At 56.5% G+C, this 22,065-nt stretch overlaps 1 protein-coding gene across 4 annotated transcripts in view; it reads left to right on the top strand.

Moving 5' to 3' along the window:
* FAM193A (family with sequence similarity 193 member A) overlaps positions 1-22,065 on the top strand; it is a 149,594-nt gene that overhangs the window by 107,751 nt on the left and 19,778 nt on the right. For 3 of the 4 annotated variants that reach the window (XM_052641609.1, XM_052641610.1, XM_052641608.1), the window contains exons 9-16: positions 305-417; positions 489-731; positions 2,783-2,936; positions 3,053-3,232; positions 9,538-9,789; positions 19,058-19,256; positions 20,182-20,454; positions 21,778-22,057. In XM_052641609.1, the coding sequence (XP_052497569.1) occupies positions 305-417; positions 489-731; positions 2,783-2,936; positions 3,053-3,232; positions 9,538-9,789; positions 19,058-19,256; positions 20,182-20,454; positions 21,778-22,057 (1,694 nt within the window). The remainder of the gene's footprint in view (positions 1-304; positions 418-488; positions 732-2,782; positions 2,937-3,052; positions 3,233-9,537; positions 9,790-19,057; positions 19,257-20,181; positions 20,455-21,777; positions 22,058-22,065) is intronic. The other variant, XM_052641611.1, reaches the window with a different exon arrangement.

The following is a 22,065-nucleotide window of genomic DNA, read 5'->3' as shown; positions in this document are numbered from 1 at the left end:
CTGGTTCCCAGTGAGTCTCCATCCCACGGGAGGGCAAGGGCTGGGCGTCCCCCATGAGGGTGTCACAGGGTGTGTGCTGCTGAGGAGCCTGGTGGGCTCACCCCCTCGACCTCTGTCCGGGCCTCTCCCCGCCCACACCGTGCACTGCTCGTCTGCCCCCCATCCCAGCCCTGGCCCTCCTGAGGAAGCTGCAGGCAGCAGGTCTCTGAGTGGGACGTGCACAGAATCAGAATCACTGAAAAATACAGGCATGTCATGGGGCAAGTCTTGCAAAATTAATCTGTTGTCTCATGGTTTTCTCCAGTTCACGAAAAAGAAAGCCGTTGCTGGCGAGAACAGCTTCACGGACACCATGCGGCACGCGCTGTCATCACGGCTGAGCGTGCCCGACTGCCCCAACTGCAACTACCGGCGGAGGTGAGCGCGCCTGGGACCCCTGGGCGCTGCTCTGCCCGCTGGCCCTGCGCTGACCCCCTCACTCCCCGCAGATGTGCTTGTGACGACTGCAGCCTCTCCCACATCCTCACCTGCGGCATCATGGACCCCCCGGTCACGGGCGACATCCACATTCACCAGCTGCCCCTCCCGGTGGACGCGGCTCCCGACTGCCTGTCCGAGATGCGGCCGCCCGGCGTGTCGTCAGCCAGCTCAGGGTCGGCGTCCAGCTCTCCCATCACCGTTCAGCAGCATCCCAGACTCATCCTCACAGACAACGGCTCTGCACCAACGTTGTAAGTCATGACTTTGTCCTGAGGTTTCAGAAACTTAACTCATCTGATTCCTAGATGTGGACACAGTAATGTCTGCAGAAGCGTGGGCAGCAGTAAGGGTGCTTTTCAAGAAAAAGGGCCCCTCATTGTTTTAAATCGCTTTTAACACACGGACGCAGTAAGCCCGAGAATGGACGCTCTTTCGTGAGCTGCTGGATGCAGTGAGGGAGGTGCGCGTCAGTCTGCAGGGAGCACCTCCTATGCTGGGCTGGCCCGCACCTGTCCACCTCATCCTCATCCGGCATCCACGCTTGCTCCGTGTCCTGCTGAGAGCTTGGATGGTCACTTTAGCAAGCGACTGAGAGGTTCTGTCCGTGTTCCCACATCAACTGCAAGATGTTTTGTGCAAGCAAGGGGTCACCAGTTCACAGGGTGGGAAGCAGGCCCCATCCGACTCCTGGGTGGGCCATTCCCGTGGTGGGTGTTTAAGAGATTAAACATACCCTCCGTGTGTCGTGGCACCTGTGGGGGTCAGGAGCCTGGGGAAGGGATGGTTGCCCGGACCTTGCTGCCCGTGTTCCTCGGGATTTGGCCTCCCGACCTGAATTTCGTGTGGTGGCCCTGAGGCTCTCCTTTGGAGTCCCTCAGTTCTCAGCGTGGCTTTGATCTCGGACGCTGAGCTCCGCGGCTGCTCTCACTGAGCCCTGTGCTCCCTCGGAGCCTGTGCAGGGCAGAGGGCCATCACAGCCAGGTGTGAGCCGGCTCAGGACAGAGCGGCCGCGGCCAAGCGCCGGTCATCAGGGCAGAACCCAGGTTGGCAGAGTGCCGCCCGCTCCCGGGTCTTAGCGGCTAACACCAGCCATGGGCATCCACGCTGCGGGCGGGGCGGAGCCAGGACCACGTGAGGCGCTGCGGGCACCTGGCCGCCCGCACCGTGGGGTCTGTGTCTTCCCAGCAGACGCGGCCACCCCAGCACCCTCATGGCTCCTTGCCACGTGTGTCCTTTTCCTGCTGCCGCTCCAGGTGTGAGACGGACGCTCGGCGTTCCTGTGGCAGAGCCGCAGGGCTGCCTGGATGCCCAAGTCGCCACGCCGCAGGCAGCGCGTGAGCCTGTTACTTTACTCGGCTCCCCCGGGGCGGTGTGTGTACCACCCAGGGCAGTGCCCGTGTCCGCAGGTGCGGGGGCCCCGGAGCCGGCCCTTCCCGGCAGCTGGCCTGCCCATGCTTTATGTGGCAGCTCCAGGTGGCCACGCACAATGGTCCTTTGACTCAGTTCTCCCAGAAGTGGGATGAAGCTGAGTCTGGCTGTTCTGGACCTCCTGCCCCGAAGCCCAAAGGGCTCCAGTTCTTAGGCTTTCCCTTCCAGAAGGTTGAAGCTCATGGTGGATGTGGGGGCATGGTGGTGTAGGCCCCTGGGGCGGCGCTTGCTGTCAGGCCTTGAGCCACATACGCCGAGCTGGGAGCTCATGCCAGCTCTTCTCAGGCACTGGAAAGCCTTACGTTTGAAGCAGTCTCCACAGCCTTGAAGTTGTGTTACTTTTTTTTTGTAGATATGCAGTTTGCCTATCGCTTGGATGTCTTGCTAAAGCTGGTAACTGTGTTTTGAATGGACTTGACTGCAGCTGGCCTTGTGGTGAAAAGTCAGTGTTTTGTCATATTAGTGCCTTTAATGTTTTGTTCAGCTGGCTATCGCTGAAATTTTGGTGCTTACAAAAACAAACACTGAAGACCTAAGGTTGGTTTCTGTACCCTTTTAATTGTAATAAAAAATAGCATCTGCTTGAAAATGGCAGAGAGAACAGCCGTACAGCAGGGCACTTAAGGTGATCTGTTGAGATTTTGTGGTTTTCTTAATGTTTCTCCGTTCAGAGTTTTGTTTTCCGTTCTTCTGGACAGAACAAGCGGTCCTCTTTGGGTATTTTCCTCCTGGTCCAGGTCACCGGGAGCCGCTGAGACGCGTGCGTGGGGCCCAGTGTCGCGCCCCTGTGTGTGCGCGAGTGCGGCTCTCCCGGGTGGGCAGCGCGCTGTCCTCAGCAGGCACGGCCCCGCAGTGACGTCTCTGCACGTCTCAGTTGCAGTGACGATGAGGACGTCGCCCCGCTGTCGGCCAAGTTTGCCGACATTTACCCCCTGAGTAACTACGAGGATGCCGAGGTGGTAGCCAGCATGAACGGCGTCCACGGAGAGCTGAACGGCGGTGGGGAGAACCTGGCCCTGAAGGACGAGGTACACGCCCAGCCTCCGCATCGCGACGAGGAGCCACCCCAGACGGTGTCCGGGCTCTGAGCGCTCTGTGTTATTCTGGTTTAAAAAGCGTAAGTTACAAGCAACTGTCTTTAAAGTCCCCTCAGGTAAGCAGTACCAGCAGCAGTTCCTCAGAAGCTGACGACGAGGAGGCAGACGGCGAGAGTAGTGGGGAGCCCCCCGGAGCCCCGAAGGAGGACACAGCTCTAGGGAGCGGGAGCCCCAGGAAAGAGGAAAGTAAAGTGGACAGCCCGCCCCCATCTTACCCAGCTCAGCAGGTACGGCTTTATTTCCTTGAACTTGGCTTTTCCCAGGCTGTCGTCTCCGTGTCTGGTTTCTCTCAACGTGAGTGCTGCTGAACACAAAAGTACGTTACTGTGAGAAACTAGTGAAGGTCAGGCTGGCGAGAGCCGAGGCCGCTTCGCCAGACTGTCGGTTCTTCCTAGAGACTCTGGTTTCATGATAGATGCTCAGGCAGTTCTTAAAGGAAGAACACGTGAAGGCCAAGGCTGATTAAAGCATTGTAATAGGCGGTGCGATCTGCAGGAGAGGGGACACTGGAAGGTGTGCCCTGGGACATCTGCCCCCACTTCCTCCCCTTGGCCTGGTCCAGGACCTGCTCACCCCCGCCCCCGGTCCCCCCCAACGCCTGCTCACCCCCGCCCCCGTGCACCCCCAGCCCGTCATCACCCCCAGCCCCTGCTCACCCTGGCCCCGAGTCCCCCTGGCCCCTACTCACCCCCAGCCCCTGCTCACCCCAGCCCCCACGCACCCCCAGCCCCTGCTCACGCCAGCCCCCGTGCACCCCCAGCCCCCGTGCACCCCCAGCGCCCATGCACCCCAGCCTCCGCACACCCCCAGACCCCACGCACCCCCAGCCCCCACTCACCCCAGCTCCCGGTCCCCCCAGCCCCCCGCTCACCCCAGGCCCCGCACACCCCCAGCCTGTGATCACCCCCAGCCCCCGCTCACCCCCAGCCCCTGGTCCCCCCAGCCCCCACTCGCCCCCAGCCCCCGTGCACCCCCAGCCCGTAATCACCCCCAGCCCCTGCTCACCCCAGCCCCCACTCACCCCCAGCCCCCGTGTACCCCCAGCGCCCACGCACCTCAGCCTCCACACACCCCCAGACCCCACGCACCCCCAGCCCCCGCTCACCCCAGCCCCCGGTCCCCCCAGCTCCCCACTCACCCCAGACCCTGGTCCCCCCAGCCCCCGCACACCCCCAGCCCGCACACCCCCAGCTCCTGCTCACCCTGGCACCCGGTCCCCCTGGACCCTGCTCACCCTTGGCCCCTGCTCACCCCCGCCCCCAGTCCCCCCGGCCCCTGCGCATCCCTATCGCATGATCACCCCAGCCCTCACTCACCCTCAGCCCCCGCTCACCCCTGGCCCCTGCTCACCCCCAACCCCTGCCCACCTCTGGCCCCTGCTCACCCCAGCCCCTGTGCACCCCCAGCCTGTGATGACCCCAGCCCCCAGGTCCCCCCAGCCCCTGTGCACCCCCAGCCTGTGATGACCCCAGCCCCCAGTCCCCCCAGCCCCTGTGTACCTCCAGCTTGTGATCACCCCAGCCCCTGGTCCCCCCAGCCCCTGATCCCCAGAACCAGATTTAGTTACTGTGTGTCCTTCCAGTGTTGATTTGTGCAGGTACAAACATTCTTCCCTACTGACGAGAAAGGCCTACCCTGATACACACTGCCCCCGCCCCGCCCAGCAGCGTGTCCTGGCCACCTTGATTGGAGCTCGCTCCCCCGTGCCCTGCTGCCAGCCTCTCTGAGCCCCACTGTGGAGACGGGTCCTAGGCGTGTTGTGTTTTGTTCTTAGTCCGCTGATGGACACTTGTGTTTGCCTCCCTTTCCTTTCCTATCGTAAACGCTCCAGTGAGTGACCTCACGTGTCTTGACGTCTCAGCGCAGGCGGTTTTGTCCCCAGGAGGGTCTCCAGCAGCGGCTTTCCCCGGTTGGAGTGTGGTGGCCTCCCCTGCTGTCACGGGGGAGAGTTTTGAACTCTCGCCAATCTGATAGATGAGAAATGGTAACCCTGTGAGGTTTCAGTTTTTATTTCATTTTTTATGGGCAAAGTTAAGCTTTCTGTCATATGTATTTAAGGGCTGTGTGGGCTGTTTCCTTTTCTATCTAGTGTTTGGGTTTAAGTGCTCTTTAAGCAAGTCCTTTATCAAGTATGTGATCCACAAATATTTTCTTTTGGTCTGTGATACATCTATTAGTTTGGTTTTTTTTTTACAGTGTTTTTGAAAAGCAAAAGTTACTGATTTTGATGCATTCCAGTTTATCAGCTTTTTCTTCTATGAATCATGCTTTTGATGGCATATCCTAAAAATTTACCTAATACAAAACTGTTTCGCTGTGGAAGGTTTGTAACTTTGGCTCTTGCTCAGGTCTGTGGTCCGGTCAGCTCAGTTTTGCAGAAGGTCTGAGGTGAGGGTCGTTTGGTACCCACTGGCACAGCGCCTGTGTCAGAAGGCACGCGGCTCCCTGCTGCATCGCGGGGCCGCTGGCTGCGCATCAGCCCACTGCAGCTGCGGGCCCGCGACCACGCTCGGCATCCTGCCCCAGCGTCCACGCCCCAGAAACCCGTGCTCTGCTCGACTGCTGCTGGATTGTAGGTTTGCAAGTCAGGCAGGATCTGCCTTACTCTTGCTGGGCTGTTGTTAAAGCTGTTTAGAGTCCTCTGCATTTCCATATATGTATTTTTCCAGGTGGGAAAGTGAAAGTGGCTCAGTTGTGTCCGACTCTTTGCGACCTCATGGACTGTACAGTCCAGAATACTGGAGTGGGGAGCCGTTCCTTTCTCCGGGGGATCTTCCCAACCCAGGGATAGAATCCAGGTCTCCTGCGTTGCAGGCAGATTCTTTACCAGCTGAGCCACTAGGGACCCCTGGAATATTAAGTTTTTTCAAATCAGTTTTTACTAGAGGATAGTTGTTTTGTACATGTTCTATTTTGCTATTTTCGGGTGGGGGCCGCGCCTCATGGCCTACAGGCTCTCAGTTCCCTGACCAGGTATTGAACCCGGGCCATGGCAGTGAGAGTGCTGAGTCCCAACCCCTGGACCGCCAGGGAACTCCCCGCAAACGCATTTTAGGGACAGCCTGGAGAAGGAAATGGCACCCCACTCCATATCCTTGCTTGGAAAGTCCCATGGACAGAGTAGCCTGGTGGGCTTCAGTCCATGGGGTCGCAAAGAGTGGGTCACGACTGAGCAATTAACCCTAACACTGTTACCTTCTATGGAAGACCTCCTTGGGCTGTAACGGGGGCTGCATTGAATTCTTGAATGTTTGATAGAATTCATCACCAGAACCCTCTGGGCCTAATCTTTTATTTGTGGGATGATGAGGATCAATTTTGGGAAAACAGACCTATGGACATTGCACATGCTATTTCTCTACATTTGTTTAGGTCATCTTTAATTTCTTTCTGCAGTTTTTAAAAGTTTCTAGTCCGTCTCTTAAGTCCATTGGGTCTCCAGGTGTCTTTCGATTCTACGTAAAGGCATTTTCCGCTTTGGGTTCCCCTCTCTTTTCATCCGTTCATCTGGCCACGCTGGGTGTGGTAGCGGCACGGGGTCGCCCATCTTCCTGGCGGCGTGCAGTCTCCACTTGCAGCGTGAGAGCTTTCAGCTGCGACATGTGAGAGCTGGTCCCCCTGACCAGGGTTGGACCTCGGGGGGCCCCTGCATTGGGAGCACGAAGTCTTAGCTACCAGACCGCCAGGGAAGCCCCTGGTTTCGATTTTCAGTTGGTTGTTGGTAACATATAGAAACACAGTCGGTTCTTAGGTATGGATTTTGGATTCTGCAGCTTTGCTAATAAACTTTTTCTTCTAGAGTGGTTGAGGTTTTGTGGGTTTGTTTTGGGGGTTTTTTGGTAGATTACTTCGGGTTTCATACATACAAAATCTTGTTGTCTGTGAGTGGCCTGGATTCTTTCCATTCCCTACTCTTGCTTTACTGAGCTAGCTGGAGCCTCTAGGACAGCGCTGACTAGGCGTGGCGCCGGCAGACGCCTTTGCCTGTTCCCAGTCGTGGGGGGACAGCGTCGACTCTTCAACCAGTAAAATATGGTGCTAGCTGTCGGTTTTTCTTAGATGTCCTTTGTCAAGCTAAGGAAATTCTGTCCGACTCCTAGGGTTGTTTGGGGTTTTTTTTTTTAGAATTTTATCGTGAATATTCATTGGGTTTTTAAGATACCTTTTTTTCTGCATCTCTTGAGATGTCCTTGTGATTTTCATCCTTTGTTCTGTTACCAAGTTGTATCTCATCAAGGGATTTTGAACCAATCTTGTGTTCCTGGGATAAATCCCACCTGGTCATGGCATATAGTCCTTTTTAAAACAATATTTGTTGCTTGACTGATTTGCTAATGTCTTGTTAGGATTTCTCCATCTATGTTAATGAAGAATATTGGTCTGTTGTCTATGATGTCTTTGAAACTCAGCATTAAAAAAACCTAAGATCATGGCATCCAGTCCCATCACTTCATGGCAAATAGAAGGGGGAAAAGTGAAAGCAATGGCAGATTTTTATTTTGTTGGGCTCCAAAATCACTGCAGATGGTGACTGCAGCCATGAAATTAAAAGATGCGAAGAGTCAGACACGACTTAGCTACCGAGCGACAGCAGCAGCAGCGACGCCCTTGCCTCGGAGAAGGAGCTGCGGTGTTCGTTCTGCCTGAATTTCCGAAGGAATTTGTCGGAGATTGATACTTCTTAGATATTTGATGGAATTCACCAGGGAAATCCCATGGACCTGGTCTTTTTTTGTGGGAAAATTACTAATTCAAACTTTGTTTACTTGATACAGGACTGTTCAGATTTTTTATTTCTTCTTGGATTGAGTTAAAATGATTTGTGTCTTTTTAGGAATTTATCCATTTCATCTCAGTTGTCTAATATGATGTCTCATGGTTGTTTATTATCTCTTTTTGGTTCTGTGGAGTCTGTAGTCATGTTAATTCCTGATTTGGGTAATTTTATTTACTCCTTTTTAACTCCCTCAGTCACTCTGGCTATATTTTTGTAAATCGATTTTTGTGTTTTTTTTTTTTCTATTTTTCTCTTTTTTGTTTCATTGATTTCTGTTCTGATCTCCATTATTTTTAATATATTCTTGGGGTTAATTTTTTCTTTTCCTAGCTGCTTAAATCTAAAGCTGAGATTACTGATTTTAGAGCTTCCAAATTTATTAAGACTTGCCTTGTGGCCTAACATGTGGTCTAACCTAGATGTACACTTGAATGTCCTATAAATGAAAGCTCAGTCAAATTGATAGCATTATTCAAGTCTTCTGTATCCTTACTGATTTTCTATCTAAATCTAAAAATTACTGAGAGAGACATATAAAAGTCATGATCTGTTTCCTTTTTCAAATCCTCCGGTTTCTGATTCATGCATTTTGGGACAGTGTTGTTTAATGTGTGTCCATATAATTACTGTTCTGCCTCCCTAATACATTGGCCCTTTTGTCACTGTGAAATATCTCCCTGCTGTTATTTTTATCTTAGACTATTTTCTCTAATATTAATATAGCCATTCCAGCTGTCTTCAGGATACTGTGTGCATGTTTTATGAATTTTTACCCTTTTAATTTTAGCTTCTTTGTGTCTTTCTCTCCAGCCTTTTAGCTTGATCTTGTATTTTCACCCTGTCCGCCAGTTTCTCCTTTTGTTTGGAGTGCTCCACTCACCGCTGGTGTCCTTGGTGGTGGTGCCCTCGCCTCCCACTCACCGCTGGTGTCCTTTGTGGTGGTGCCCTCGCCTCCCACTGTGTTGGTCATTTCTGTGTCTTGTGTTTTTGTACCTCTGTCTCTGCTTCCTTTTTTCATATCAAAATTTTAGTGTACCATTTTTAATTTTGCTATCGATTCTTGAATTATGTTATTTTTGTTTTGTTTTTTAGTTAGTTTTTAAAGGGTGTAGGGAGTTGGGGATAGGAAGAGCCCTGGGCAAGAAAGCTAGACCCCCCCTCTGTGCTTAAGTAGAAGTTCTAGCAGGTTTCCGTGAGTAAACACTTCTCAGTGTGTTTTCCGTTTGGTCGATTTCCAGCCTCAGAACGCTTGCCTCTGACAGTTGTTTTCAGGTTTGCACTTGTTTTGAGGGAGAAGAGTCAGCGACGGCTGCATTCCACCTTAGCCGGAAGTCCCGTCTCTGGTGCCCTTTGAAGAGCCTCTGTGTGGCCACCCGTTAGGCACCGTGAGCCCAGCAGAGCCTGGCACCAGTGGCTTCCTTGTGCTTGCCCCCAGCTCCCTCTCCACTCCGCCATCTTGCAGTCCCCGCGGCCCTGCTCAGACAGGCGCGGGATGCAGACGGGTGAGGCTGCCGCCCTGGCAGACACCCAGCCGGGGTGAGGTGCGCATGCCTTGTCTCTCCAGGCCTCTTCAGCCCCAGTCCTGGGGGCCCTCGTCCACCTCGCGAGGAGGGGCCCGTCCACCCGGGGGGTCAGGGCGGCCCGCTGCCTTTCTGTTTCCTGTGTGGCTGACTCGTTCAGTCCTTGTCGTTCTTTGTTTCCCTGAATACTCAGGACTCACTCACTAAGAACTCTCTTTTTTTTCTTTCCCTTTAGGCAGAACAAGCTCCAAACGCTTGTGAATGCCATGTTTGTAAACAAGAGGCGTCTGGATTAACGCCGTCAGCAATGGCTGCTGGCGCCCTGCCTCCCGGGCACCAGTTTCTGAGCCCCGAGAAGCCCGCACACCCGGCGCTGCACCTGTACCCCCACATCCATGGGCACGCGCCCGTGCACGCCGTCCCACACCTGCCTCGCCCTCTCATCCACCCCACCTTGTACACAGCGCCCCCCTTCACACACAGTAAGGTGAGTGTGCAGAAAGGGCCGGGGCGCTCACGCACCACTTAGACCTTGAGAGCGTGTTTAAACAGATCCATAAAGTGACGGCTTGTGTCGGGCAGCAGCCATGCTCATGGGAGGGTCTGCAAATGTTTCTTTTTACCATAATGTCACAACCTCCTGGAGTTTTGAACCTTTACACTTGTAAAAACAATTGTGGACGTCATGGTTCATCCCTTAGGAATTGACCAGGATGTGAAGGGTGGTACTGGCATAATGAGTTAAGCTGGGGACCACAGGGCCTCTGCCCCCCCAGAGAGCAGCCCAGTTCTCCAGCTTTTCGGGGCCTGGCGGTAGCGGGTAACATAGCTTGAACGTAGCATGAGTCCTCTAACACTGGCCGGGCTCCACAGGGTCTTAAATGACAGTCCTCTTAAAGGACTGTTATGTAGAAAGGCGCAAGCTTGAAGCAGGGACCCTGGGCGCCGTGCAGCGGAGGCTTGCCGGCAGGTGAGTGAGGGGCCGGGGGCAGCCGGGCAGGCCTGGCAGGACAGAGGGGTGATGGCTGGGAAGGGTGGCACGTGCCGCCTCCTGTCAGAGGGCCTGAGGCTCGTGCTGAGCGCCTTAGACGTTGCAGTGAGATCGTTAGGTTTGTTTCCTTCTTCGTACCTTAGATAGCTTTGCCTCACTAGCTGTTTTGAACTTACTTTTATTGATTCATGTCATAAATTTTAATTTTTTATCAGTTATTCTGGCTAATGTTATTAGCTCTAATCAGTCAAAAATAGAACTCTCCCCAAACTCTGCTCATAGACAGCGGTTCTCTAGTGTGATAGAAAGTGAGCATGCGGCGTGAGAGGGGATCTTATCAGGCCGCACGCCGCCCCTCACCGGGGCTTGCTGTCTGTCTGCTGGGGAGGGCACGCGTGGTAGTCGCTGGTTTATTATAGAGCATCCTCCTGTTGTTATGTTCTGTGATAAAAAGTGCTTGGTAACCACTCGAATTTATGCTTAAATTTTATTAGGTTGACTGTTGCTTCCCCGATAGCTCAGTTGGTAAAGAATCTGCCTGCAATGCAGGAGACCCCAGTTCGATGCCTGGGTCAGGAAGATCCACTTGAGAGGGGACAGGCTACCCACTCCAGTGTTCTTGGGCTTCCCTCGTGGCTCAGCTGGTAAAGAATCCACCTGCAGTGCGGGAGACCTGGGTCCAGTCCCTGGGTTGGAAAGATCCCCTGGCAAAGGGAAAGGCTACCCACACCAGGATTCTGGCCTGGAGAATCCCATGGACTGCATAGTTCATGGGGTCGAAAAGAGTCAGACACGACTGAGCGACTTTCATTCTCTGACTCATTGCTCAGTTCAAACTCTTGATGACACCTTTGTTAATCGGGTCATTTTAAGTAGCATATTCACGTTTATATTCAAGGCCAGGCTGTTTGTATGGTCCGCCCAATCCGTCGCCCTTTTCCTCAGGTGAGTATATGAGTTTGGGAGCTGTTTGCTCCTTGTTCTTACCTAAATAGAGCTCCATTTCCTAGTCCCTAGGGAACCACCCAGAGAAGAGGGTGTAGAATGTTCTCTCATATGTTCGTGCTGGTAGAAATTATTCAAGAAATAGTTGCCAAAAATCTTCAAGTAAAGCAGTGACATTTATTATTCCCACTCTAGTTAAAACTGAGTTATCCCCTGGATTTTGGCCTTTTCTCAGGATGTTACCAACGTGTATAGAAGAATATAGGGGGGAAAGCATCATCTGGGTCGCAGTCTGTCTGTTACCACCGAACTGTAATCCAGCAGGTGGATGAGAAAGATTCATGGGTCGAAGATACTGCAGAGGGGCAGCTGTGAGGCTGTGTTTTAGCTGCTCACTGTTAGTGCCAAGACTATTCACTGGTGCAACTGAAATGCATTAGCTGGGTGCGCTTTCCTTGCAGGAACAAGGTGTGTCTGCCAGAGCGCTTGGTCTGTGCCTGGTACAAAAGCGTTTCTCTGCATGGGGTCTGCAAAGTTGGTGTGTGTTCTTTGAGTTAGTGTGACTTAGTCGTGTGCTCTGGCTCCGTCTGTGCCTAAATCAGGGCGTGCCCAGCCCTACAGGGGTTGGTGGAGGAGGACTGTGCTGTAGTGGAAGGACATGGTTGTCCTCAGCTCCGTCAGAGCAGGCTTCTCAGCGAGATGACTGCCCCATGCAGGCGGGGGCAGCCCCAGGTGTGGGCAGCTGTGCCCACTGAGGCTCTTCTGACCAGCTCCTCTCCCTGCGTCATCAGGGCTTTTAGGAATTTCTGCTCTGGTTAGTTGTCGCCTTTAGGACTATGTCACTCTAACGGTAATTCTTCTAATTCATGCTTTTGCTATTGTGGGAAAATAGTACCTAAAACGCTTGGGACGGGTACTGTTAAAGTTTTATTTTCTTGAGATTAGAAAGAGTTGAAGACTAGTTCGGTTTTCAGAAGTCTTCATGACCACTGATAGGTTTATAATTTGTATGTTGAATAATGTCGCTTAAAAATGGTGAGTAGTTGCAGGAGGTAAACACAGTGATGAAATACTGAAGGAAAACATGAAGACTAAGTGACAGGAGGTTTAGTTTCCGAATATTCGGGAGCTCTCTAGCTGTCTTCCTGTTGCTGGTTCTACTTCAGTTCCCTTCTGGCCTGAGAGCGCGCCCTGCGTCTCTAGTCTGCCTTTCAGGGCTGCTTTGGGGCCCGAGGGGGCCCGTCTCGGCAGGTGCTCTCTGTCCCTCAGGACGAGTGGTGCTCTGCTGCTCCGTGTGCGGCAGGCAGCGGCTGGCTGGCGGTGTGGGGTCCAGGAGTGTGCTGGCTGGCCCCGCTGCGCCCCTGCTGCGGAGGGCGGGGCCCCTGCTGCGGAGGGCGGGGCCCCTGCTGCGGAGGGCGGGGCCCCTGCTGCGGAGGGCGGGGGGGGGGGGGCTGCAGCCCCCGGCGGGTCTGCCTGCCCTGCTGCGGGCCCCGCAGACTTGGTGCCGCGCAGTTCGGCGCTCTGCTGTTAGACGCTCGTGTGTCTGGGCCGCTCGCGTGCTCTTGGAGGGCCGGCCCTGCGGTAGCCGGGGATGGCCCCTCGCGCTGCGGCCTGGGCTCTCTGCGGGCCGTGTGGCGCCTGTGGCCTCGCTGAGCGCTGCCTGGGGTGATCTGCCACTGCTGCTCACAGCGGCGGTCTTGCCGACAGGCACCGTCGGGTCTCGGGGCTCTGGGGGCTGGGGGAGCTTCTTGTTGTCTGATACGCTCTGGCCGTCTCTGTGTCTTCATTGGTGTGCTTACTCCACTCACTGCTGCTTTTTGTGTGTTTGGATGAACTGGTGTTTGTAACTATTTTCTATTTGTTGCCAGAGGCTCCCTTTTGTGCTTTCTCTACTCTCACTTGAACATTTTCTGATTCATTTTCTTTCTTCTTAGCATATCAATTACACCTCTTTTTCCATTTTAGCAGTTGTATTAGAAAGCACCTTCTGACTAAACTAGGGCCGCTTCCAACACTACTCCTCCACTTTGTATGTAGTTGAGCTGCTTGTAAGAGGTTGTTCCGAGTTCCTCCTTCCTGTCCCTTGTGACGGTGCAGTCATCATTTTCATTTATCCAACATTAATCACCTGGTACATTGTTACTATTATTCCTGCAGTGTTTTTTTTTTAAGATCAGTTAACAGTGAGAAAAAAGATTTTATTTTCCGTATGTTTATTCCTTTTCCACCACTCTCTCTTCCTTTATGTAGATCCAAGTTTCCGACCTATATTATGTCCCTTCTTCCTGAAGAAAATCTTTTAACATTTCTTGCAGGGCAGGTCTGCTGGAGACGCATTCCCTCAGTGTTTGTTTGTCTGAGGAAGTCTTTATTTCTCCTTCACTTTTGAAGGATAATTTCGCTGGATACAGAATTCTAGGTTGGTGTTTTTGTTTTTTTTTCCTTTGAACACTTAGAACCTGGTTAACCCCGCTCTCTTCCTGCTTGCGTGGTTTGAGTGAGATATCTTCTGTGACTGTGTCCCTTGCTCTGTAGGACAGGGTTTGTTCCCCTCAGCCCACCCCCAGGCTGCTTCCAGGATTCTGGCTTGGGTTCCTGCAGCTGGGACCTGCTGCGCCCGGGTGGGGTCTTGTGGGGGTCTTGCTGGTGCCCTCTGAGCCTCCTGGCCTGCTCTGGTGCCGGTCAAGAGTTGGGACGTCCTTGGCTGTCCCTTGGACGTCCTCTACTCCTCCAGGCCTCCTTCCTGCCTGCTCTGCTCCTGCGGACTCCAGCCCTGTGTGGAACATCTTTTGAGAGGGTCCCAAATTCTTGGACGTTCTGTTCTCTTTTTTTGTCATTGTTGGTGCCATTTTTTGGAGGATTTTGTGTGTTTAAATTCTCATTTATCTTCACATCTCAGTTTGAAAAGTCTCTCTTGTCGTGTCTTGAGGCTCATCGGTTTCCTTCTCGGCTGTGTTCAGTCTGCCGAGTCTTGGTTTTTCTCTCCGCGTTTTTTATTTCTAGCACTCCTTTTTGACTCTTTCTTAGAGTCTCTGTGTTCATGGCACCAATTTGTTCTTGGGTGCTAACCGCGTTTCCTGTCCGTAGCACACGAGAAGTTTCAGGTTGCCTGCCTCATGGTGTCCCTGTCCACTGCTCCGCTGTCTCTTCCTGAACCTCTGGCCAGGCCTTCTCGCCCTGCTGTCTGTACCCGTGGTCCCTCCCAGCCTGATCACCTTCTGTTCTGAGAACTTCCTGTTGGGTCACTCTTGCAGCTTGGTGGGTTTCCTGCTGTGTCTAACCTACTCCGTAAGTTTGAGTTTTTAATCCTGCTTGTAATTCTTATTTCTGAGCTTTATTTTTCAAATGTGTTAGAAACTTTCTATGTTCTCTTGGTTCCTCGATCACCTTTTCTTTCATCTTTCCTTTCTGTGAGCGTTTCACACATAGTTACTCTGTGTTTGGATGAAGCTGTGAGGCACTAACCCTTTTTATCGTGAGGTCATGCATGCTCAGCAGACTCTGAATAGGGGTGCTTCCTCGGGAGGGGACCCCACTTGCTGGTGTGGAGGTGCTGCTGGTGTGCTGGCCCCCGGGCCCCCCAGCTCCCCTTGCCTCTGCTTCCTCCCGTGGGACCTCAGGGCTGTCTGCTCATCTCTGCCACCGCGGTGCGCACGCCCGCAGGGCTCCCATCCCTTCCTGCACCTCCGCTGGGGCTGGTTTTTCTTGCTGTGTTCTTACCAGCTCCCCGTGAACGGTTTCCCTTGCTTTCTCTGTAGCTCAGCACCTGGTTACAGAGGTGTCCTGTGCCGTTTGTCTGGGATCTGGGACATGTCTCCCCTCGACGGACAAAACCCGAGGAGAGCGGGGGAGGACTCGCCACCTGAGAGAGGAGAGCCCGCGACCGTGTGCCTGCTCCTCCCCTGCCGCTGGCCCGGGGCCGAGCTCGAGGCCCCCGGCTTTACGTGCTGTGTCCTTCCTGTCTGGAAAATGTGTCAAGAAGCAGTTGCCCCCTTAGGACGGGGCTGGAGCGCTGTCTCGGGCTCTCCACAGGAGCACGGGGTGGCCTGGAAGCGGTGGGTGAGTTCAGTGCATCAAGGGAGCCTGGGGACGGGGCTCCCGCACGGCCGTGGGCATGCACGCCCCTCACCCCCTCACCCCCTCACCGGGCCCCTCATGTGCAGCCGCTGCGGACATGGCTCGCAGAGTTAGACGGGGAGCAAGTGTCAGCTCCGCTGGAGTCTGAGGACGGAGAAGACTGTGGGGAGAGGGGCGTGAGCTGATCGCCGTTTGCCGGTCGTGACGGGGCTGCGGCCCGTGCTACTGAGTTCAGTTCTTCTGGGCTAAGAAACAGCAGAAGGAGGGTGGTGGTGTTGCCTCTTCCTCTCTGGCAGGAGCACTGAGGAGCCTTTGAGGAGACGCCCAGTGGAGAGTGACTCTCGCCCCTGCTCGCTGGGCACTTGGCGGCCCTCCTGTTCGGGTGCTGGGTGTTGGCAGCAGCCGCCGCCCGCGTGGGGCTCCATCCACTGCTCCCGGGCTCTGGGCTCCGTGCAGGACAGGCTGGGTCTCACGACTCGTGCGTAAATTCAGAAGTGTGCTTCGCTGAAGTCATCAGTTAGTGTGGCTGGGCGTCCAGTTAGAGCAGAGTTGTGCTTTCCTGTGAATCAGTTTTGTCTCAAAGTGAAGAACACATCAGAACTTCTGTGGATTACAGCCATAAGGGTTTGTATGTAAAGGTTGAAGTCAGTGTTATAATTTAACAGTGTTGTTCACACGTGCTTCACATCGTTCACATCTTTATGGTGGTGTGGCCCCCGGATGGTCTGGCGACAGGGGCCTCCTCTCCTCCTGAAGGAGGCCCTTGGCTCTGGAGGTGGGCAGGCCTCTGCAGACGCCTCCACCCAGGTGCAGCCTGGTTGCTGCGGCCCCCGCTGCCCTTGGTCTCCACCACTGGGCCTCCTGTTCTGCATACATGGTCTTCTGAGCCAGACGCACAGCGTCCCCAGCTCATGTCTCCATGTGGCAGCTCCGTGGCTCCAGCCCGTACTCCACTCAGCGTTCGCTGAGCAGCAGGCTGTGCCGGGCCCTGTGCTGCCTGCTAGAGAAAGACAGACGGTACTCCCAGCCCTTGCTTTCAGAAATCGCGTTGTCTAAAGAGAAGGCAAAACCGTGATCAAATTTGAAAACTCAGAACGCTGTGGCGAACCTCGATAGCAGTAGTAGCCGCAGTGCAGACAAACGGCCCTGAGGGGAGACCCCAGCCCGGGAGCCTCTGGGTGGGCCTGCAGAGAGGTGGCGCGGGGCAGAGCGCTGATGGCTGAGCAGAAACCGGAGAGGCATGGGTGGCGTGGTGCAGGCCGTCAGCGGACGCTCTCGGGGAGAAGGCGGCACTCGCTGTCCCCGGGCTCTTAGGGGGCTTGCCTGTGAGTCTGCGTCTTGAGCCAGCCGGCCTGACCGCGGGCACAGGCCGTCCCACCTCCCGGCAGGCTCTGCGCGCCCTGGGGCCTTCAGCACTGCAGCCTCCCATTTGTCAGTGCCTCGTGCTCCGTCCCTGCTCCGTGGAGACTGACGCCTGCTGGGAGTTTCCTTGCCCTTGCCCTTTGCCCCTGAGACTTCCTGCCAGGTCAGCAGGTCAGGCTCCTGCCATGGTGCTGGGCATCTGGTCTGCCCTGCTTCCTCCCCCTGTCAAGTCCCGAATCTGCTCCCGCCTCACCCTCCACCTTCGTCTGCCTGAGCCCGTTGAGGGTCGGTGGTGTGCTCAGCTGCTCAGCTGCCCGAGCGGAAGGACCCCATCCCCGGCCCTGGCCCCGTGAGAGGGCAGCAGCACCTTGAACTGGGCTGGGGGTGCTAGCTTGTGTCTAGGGAGACCCCCACTTAGCGCTCAGGAAACGCTTCCTTTGGGCCAGGCGACACTGAATATTCGACGTGCACCGTCTGGTTTAATTCTTACCACATCCCCTGGAGGTGGGTGTTTCCAAATTACAGATGAGGAAACTAAAGCACAAAAAGATGGAGGAATTTGCCTGAGGTCACACAGCTAGGAGAGGGTGAGCTGGCCCGTGACCCCTTAGCCCGTGCAGCCCAGAGGCTGGGACGGGGGGAGAGCTCAGCCCAGCTCCGGCCCTGACACGCGCCCCCGGGAGCGGGGCCACAGACCCTCCCCTCCTCCCTGCCCGCCAGCGCTCCACCCCCCGCCCGTACTAACCGCCCCGTGTCATCCTTGTCCCCGCTCTTCCCCCCAGAGCGCCACAGGCCCACTTCTGCACCCAGCTGACCAGACCGCCTCACCCTGCTGCCTAGAGCCCTCTGTGCCCCCCAGCCCCCCAGGATAGAAGGCACACGTGCGTGTCTCTCCGTGGCCCCTCAGCCCGTCCGGTTGACTCCCTTGTGCCTGGACGCCGGCTGGCCCTGTGCTCTGGCCTGTCCCTTCTCCACTCTGCCCAGCCTGGCCCTTGGGGTTCTGCTCCTGGGGGTCCTCCTCAGTGCTCCCCTCCCCCGCCACCCCGGAGCTGAGCACACTCACTGCTCACATCCATGTCCCTGGGGGTGTTCCCGCACACCTGTGGGGATGGGGTGATGGCGTGTGCTGGTGTCAGCGAGATGCGGGGGCGGCAGGGCCAGGCTCCAGGGGGCCCCGCCCCCCAGGCACCTTCCATAATTCGAGGCAAGGCAGTTGCGCCACCAGTGGGTTGGACGTGAGTCTTGAGCGCTGACAGGGAGAATCCTGGACTCGTGGGCTCGCTGGGGCAGGCCACCGCAGCCTGGGCTCCAGGGGGTGAGAGGGGGGCAGTGACAGCCTCTCCAGGGCGTGGCGGCTCGGCTGTGGCAGGAGGTTCACTCAGGCCAGCAGGGTCGTGAGCTGCAGTTAGGACGTTCTTAGGAGGTGGTCACCGTGAGCCACACTGTGGGCCGAGCAGTAGTTTGAAGTCTGGCGGCCGAGGGCAGACCGTGTGTCCAGAGGCCAAGTGAGCAGAAGCACAAGGCAGGCCACACCACCCCCAGGACTTGGTTGTACGTCAGGGGGTGGGGAGCCACCGGCCCAGCCTGAGCATGGAGAGCCACGCTCCCGCTCACGTTCCACGAGCCCGCTCTGGCCGCGCCGAGGGAGGGGCGTCAGGCAGGGGCACAGCTGCGGGCCAGGGCGGGGCAGGACGCCCAGGCGTGCAGGGGGCAGCTGACGGCCAGTCAGCCCGGAGACGTTTGGGCAGGGCTCTCCTTCCACACCCTGGGAGGGTGGGCTCAGCTCAGTGTCGAACCCATCTGTTCCCACACTTCTGCACTCTGCCCAGTTGTGAGGGAACAGGGCCAGAGCTGACCTCTTACCAGTGGCTCCACAGGGACTTCTGACTGGTGATTCTCCAAACGCCAGGTGAGAGTGAGCCATTGGAGCAGGCCTCGTGCAGATGGCCTCACTGAAAACGTGACTCCGGAGCGGCACTGGCAGTCCCTGAGCTGCCTGAGTGTGTGCGGTCAGCCCCTTGAGCCCCAGCTGCTCTCCGAGTCTCCATCCGCGGCCGCTGCCCGTCATGGGCGGCCGCTGCCCGTCATGGGCGGCCGCTGCCCGTCATGGGCGGCCGCTGCCCGTCATGGGCGGCCGCTGCCCGTCATGGGCGGCCGCTGCCCGTCATGGGCGGCCGCTGCCCGTCATGGGCGGCCGCTGCCCGTCATGGGCGGCCCCAGGTGTGCTCAAGTGCGCCTTCCACGGGGTGTGTTCCCTGCACGCCTGTTGGCGGCACGCGTGCCCCCCAGGTTTCAATAACGACTGGTTTGTCTTTAGTTTAAATCCTTAGGTGAACAGAATATTAATTTTGATATGTGATTAGAACATTTTTTTTTGTAGGCTTTACCACCAGCACCTGTTCAGAATCACACAAATAAACATCAGGTATTCAGTGCATCTCTTCAAGACCATATTTACCCGAGCTGTTTTGGGAGCACTCCAGAGTGGACTAGTTCTAAGTTTATAAGTCTTTGGGGATCAGAAGTGATGAATGATAAGAACTGGAACCCTGGCACTTACTTGCCAGATACAATTTCTGGTAAGGAACTCGTTAAACCTTCGTTGGAGTTTACAGAGACCTGAGCTGAGCCGATGCCACCTGTTGCCGCAGCTCCCCCGCAGGTCCCAGGCTGCTCCTTCCCTGGCTTCCGCTGAGGGCGGCAGGCCTCCGCCCAGGCAGGCTGCTGCCCGCGTCCTGCTGCGCCGACAGAGCCATGCAGGCCCTGGGCTGGGCAGCCGGGAGCCTGCGGCCCCAGACGCTGGGTCTCCCTGCCCCTGGGCTGCGGCGCGTCTGGGCTCCGGGGCGTGGTGGTCGGCTTTGGCTCCCTAGCAGTGGTGACCCCTAGAGCTTGGCCCGGGCAGCAGGGTGCTGTGGCTTGAACGCTGTGACTTCCGTTCCTTTCTCTCCTCCTGCTCTGCCCCTACATGGGCCCTGTCCCTGCTAACAAGCACCTCCCTGCGGCCTCCTCAGCTGCCGCGAGGCGCCGGCGCCTTCCTGGCAGGACAGGGCGCGCGGATGAGGGCTGCCCGCCTGCCTGTCTCTGTCGTCCGTGTGAGGACAGCCCTGGGGCCCCACCCCAAGCCCTGCATGTGCTCAAACAACAAGCTAGACTTGGTGTCTGGTCTGTGCTCGGAAGGGGTTTCTAGCTGTGTGACCTTGGGCAAGTTACTTAGCCTGTCTGGCCTCAGTGTCTCTTCATCTTTAGGTTAGGCGTTAGAGCGCTAAGCTCAGAAAGTAGTGTTAAGACCCTAAATAACTTTTAGGAAGCACCTGGCATAGGAATCGGCACATAGCAGGCGCTCAGTCAGTGTTTCTTAGACTCGAACCAGCCGACTAGCACCATCGCCGGGGATTCCTAGCCCTAGCAGCCCCCAGCGTTCGTAGCTTAGTCAGTAGCTGCCTTTTAGAGTTGACCTAATCCCGTGTCTTCTGGAAGCCCTAATTTTCCCATTCTTCTCTGAAGGAAGTGACTTACTAGGGCCGACACTCTCAGAAGCAAGACCTGAAGCGCTTCCGCCCCCATCTAGCAGTGAAACGGCTGCAGTTTCCGACAGTAAAGAGAAAAAGACTGCTGCGAAAAAGAAATGTTTGTACAATTTCCAAGACGCTTTCATGGAAGCAAACAAAGTCGTGATGGCCACCTCGTCAGCCACGTCCTCCGTGTCCTGCACGGCCACCACAGTGCAGTCCAGCAGCAGCCAGTTCCGCGTGTCGTCCAAGAGGCCGCCGTCCCTCGGTAAGGCCCGCCCGCTCGCCGGGGCCCGCTTCCCTAGGGGCCCCGCTTCCCTAGGGGGCTGCCTCCTCCTTGGCGTGCCCTGAGGCGTCAGTGCAGGTGACTCCCACAGGTGCCCGTGCCAAGGGAGCGTGTCCTCTGGGCCGTGACGAGGATGTTGCTGCCACGCTGACCCCCGGGGCTCTGCCATCCATGCTGCGTGCCGCCTTGTCACTCTCCTCACTGTGTGCTGTGAGAGGAAGAGGGCACTGCTTTCAGAACACGGAGAGGGATTTTCAGTCACCTTGAAGCAGGAGCCTCGTGCAGAGCAAGCCGGCAGGGTGCCAGCCCGCCCGAGGTGTAGCCCTGCCGCCGTGCGGGCCCCTGGTGCGGAGGTGTGCCACCGCTCGGATCTGAGCCCAGGGCAGAGCGGGCTTGAAGGCGACGTCAGAAGCACACGGGAACAGGCCCAGAGAGGCCTCGTGAGCCAGAGTTAGGGCTGTGTGGGCATCAAGAGGAGTGAAGTAGTGGGTGGCGGCACCCAGCCAACGTCGCAGGTCCTTCGGGGTCCTCAGGAAAGGGAGCTGGGGGTCGGGAGCTCTTAGGGTCAAAGCTCACTGCTGCCTCAGATGCACAGCCCACACGTGCAGGGGCCGCCCTGCGCCCAGCCAAAGACAGCGCCAGGTAGGCATCCTCACAGGCTTCAGATGTGGGAGTCTCTGTTTGGAGATGGCAGCAGTCCCCCTGTCTGGGCGCCGCGCCCACGGGTTGGCTCCGCCGGCTCCTGCACGCAGACCGAGGTCGCCAGGCCGCCGGGAGCAGATGCCGTAGGTGCCCCGGTGGGGCGGGTGGGAGGACCCCGTGCTACCTTCACAGGACTCATGCCCCCAGCGTTTCTGGGTCCAGAATTGTGGGCGGCTGCCCTCAGCTCGGGAGAGGTCAGTGTCGTGGAAGGAAGAAAGGAAGTTTAAGAGACGCTGGGCTGGAGGAAAAGCCGCCAGAGGCTGTGGGCAAGGCCGGAGGTCTGGGTGGGCTGTGCCTGAGACGATCCTCCCGGGGGCGCTGCATCCGCAGCCGGGCTGCTGTGCTGGCTTCCCGGCCGAGACGTGTGTTCTCAGGAGCCCGGGCCACACGGCTGGGGCGAGCAGCTGCCGCCCCCACGTCAGGCCACAGGGCAGGTGTGTGTGGGAGAAAGTAAGCATAGCGAGACGGCGATGCATCTCGAGCCCAGGGGAAGGGCAGGTTCCTGTAGAGTCGGACGTTTCCGGACCAAGAGTTGGTTTCCAAAAAAAGCAGCTGGAAGTTAGAAACAGGCCGCAGGCAGTGACTCCAGCATCTCTGTCGCAGGTGACGTCTTTCATGGCATCAACAAGGAGGATCACAGGCATGGGGTGCCGGCGGCCCCGAGGAGCAGCCCCACGGGCCTGGCCCCGCTGCCCGCCCTTGCGCCCGCCGCCCTCTCAGCAGCCTCCACGCCTCACCTGGCCAACATCGCAGCCGTGTCCTTCCCCAAAACAGCCGCCTCCCCCGGCTTCGTGGAGTCGCTCAAGAGCTTCTGTCCTGCTCCCGTGGGCCCCCCGCCCCCCCCCACTGATGGCTCTGTCAGCGCACCCCCCAGCGTCTGCAGGTGAGCTC

The sequence above is a fragment of the Budorcas taxicolor genome, chromosome 6 (genome assembly GCF_023091745.1).
Source record: "Budorcas taxicolor isolate Tak-1 chromosome 6, Takin1.1, whole genome shotgun sequence".
Classification (NCBI taxonomy): domain Eukaryota; kingdom Metazoa; phylum Chordata; class Mammalia; order Artiodactyla; family Bovidae; genus Budorcas; species Budorcas taxicolor.
This window is presented reverse-complemented; position numbering and strand designations above follow the sequence as displayed.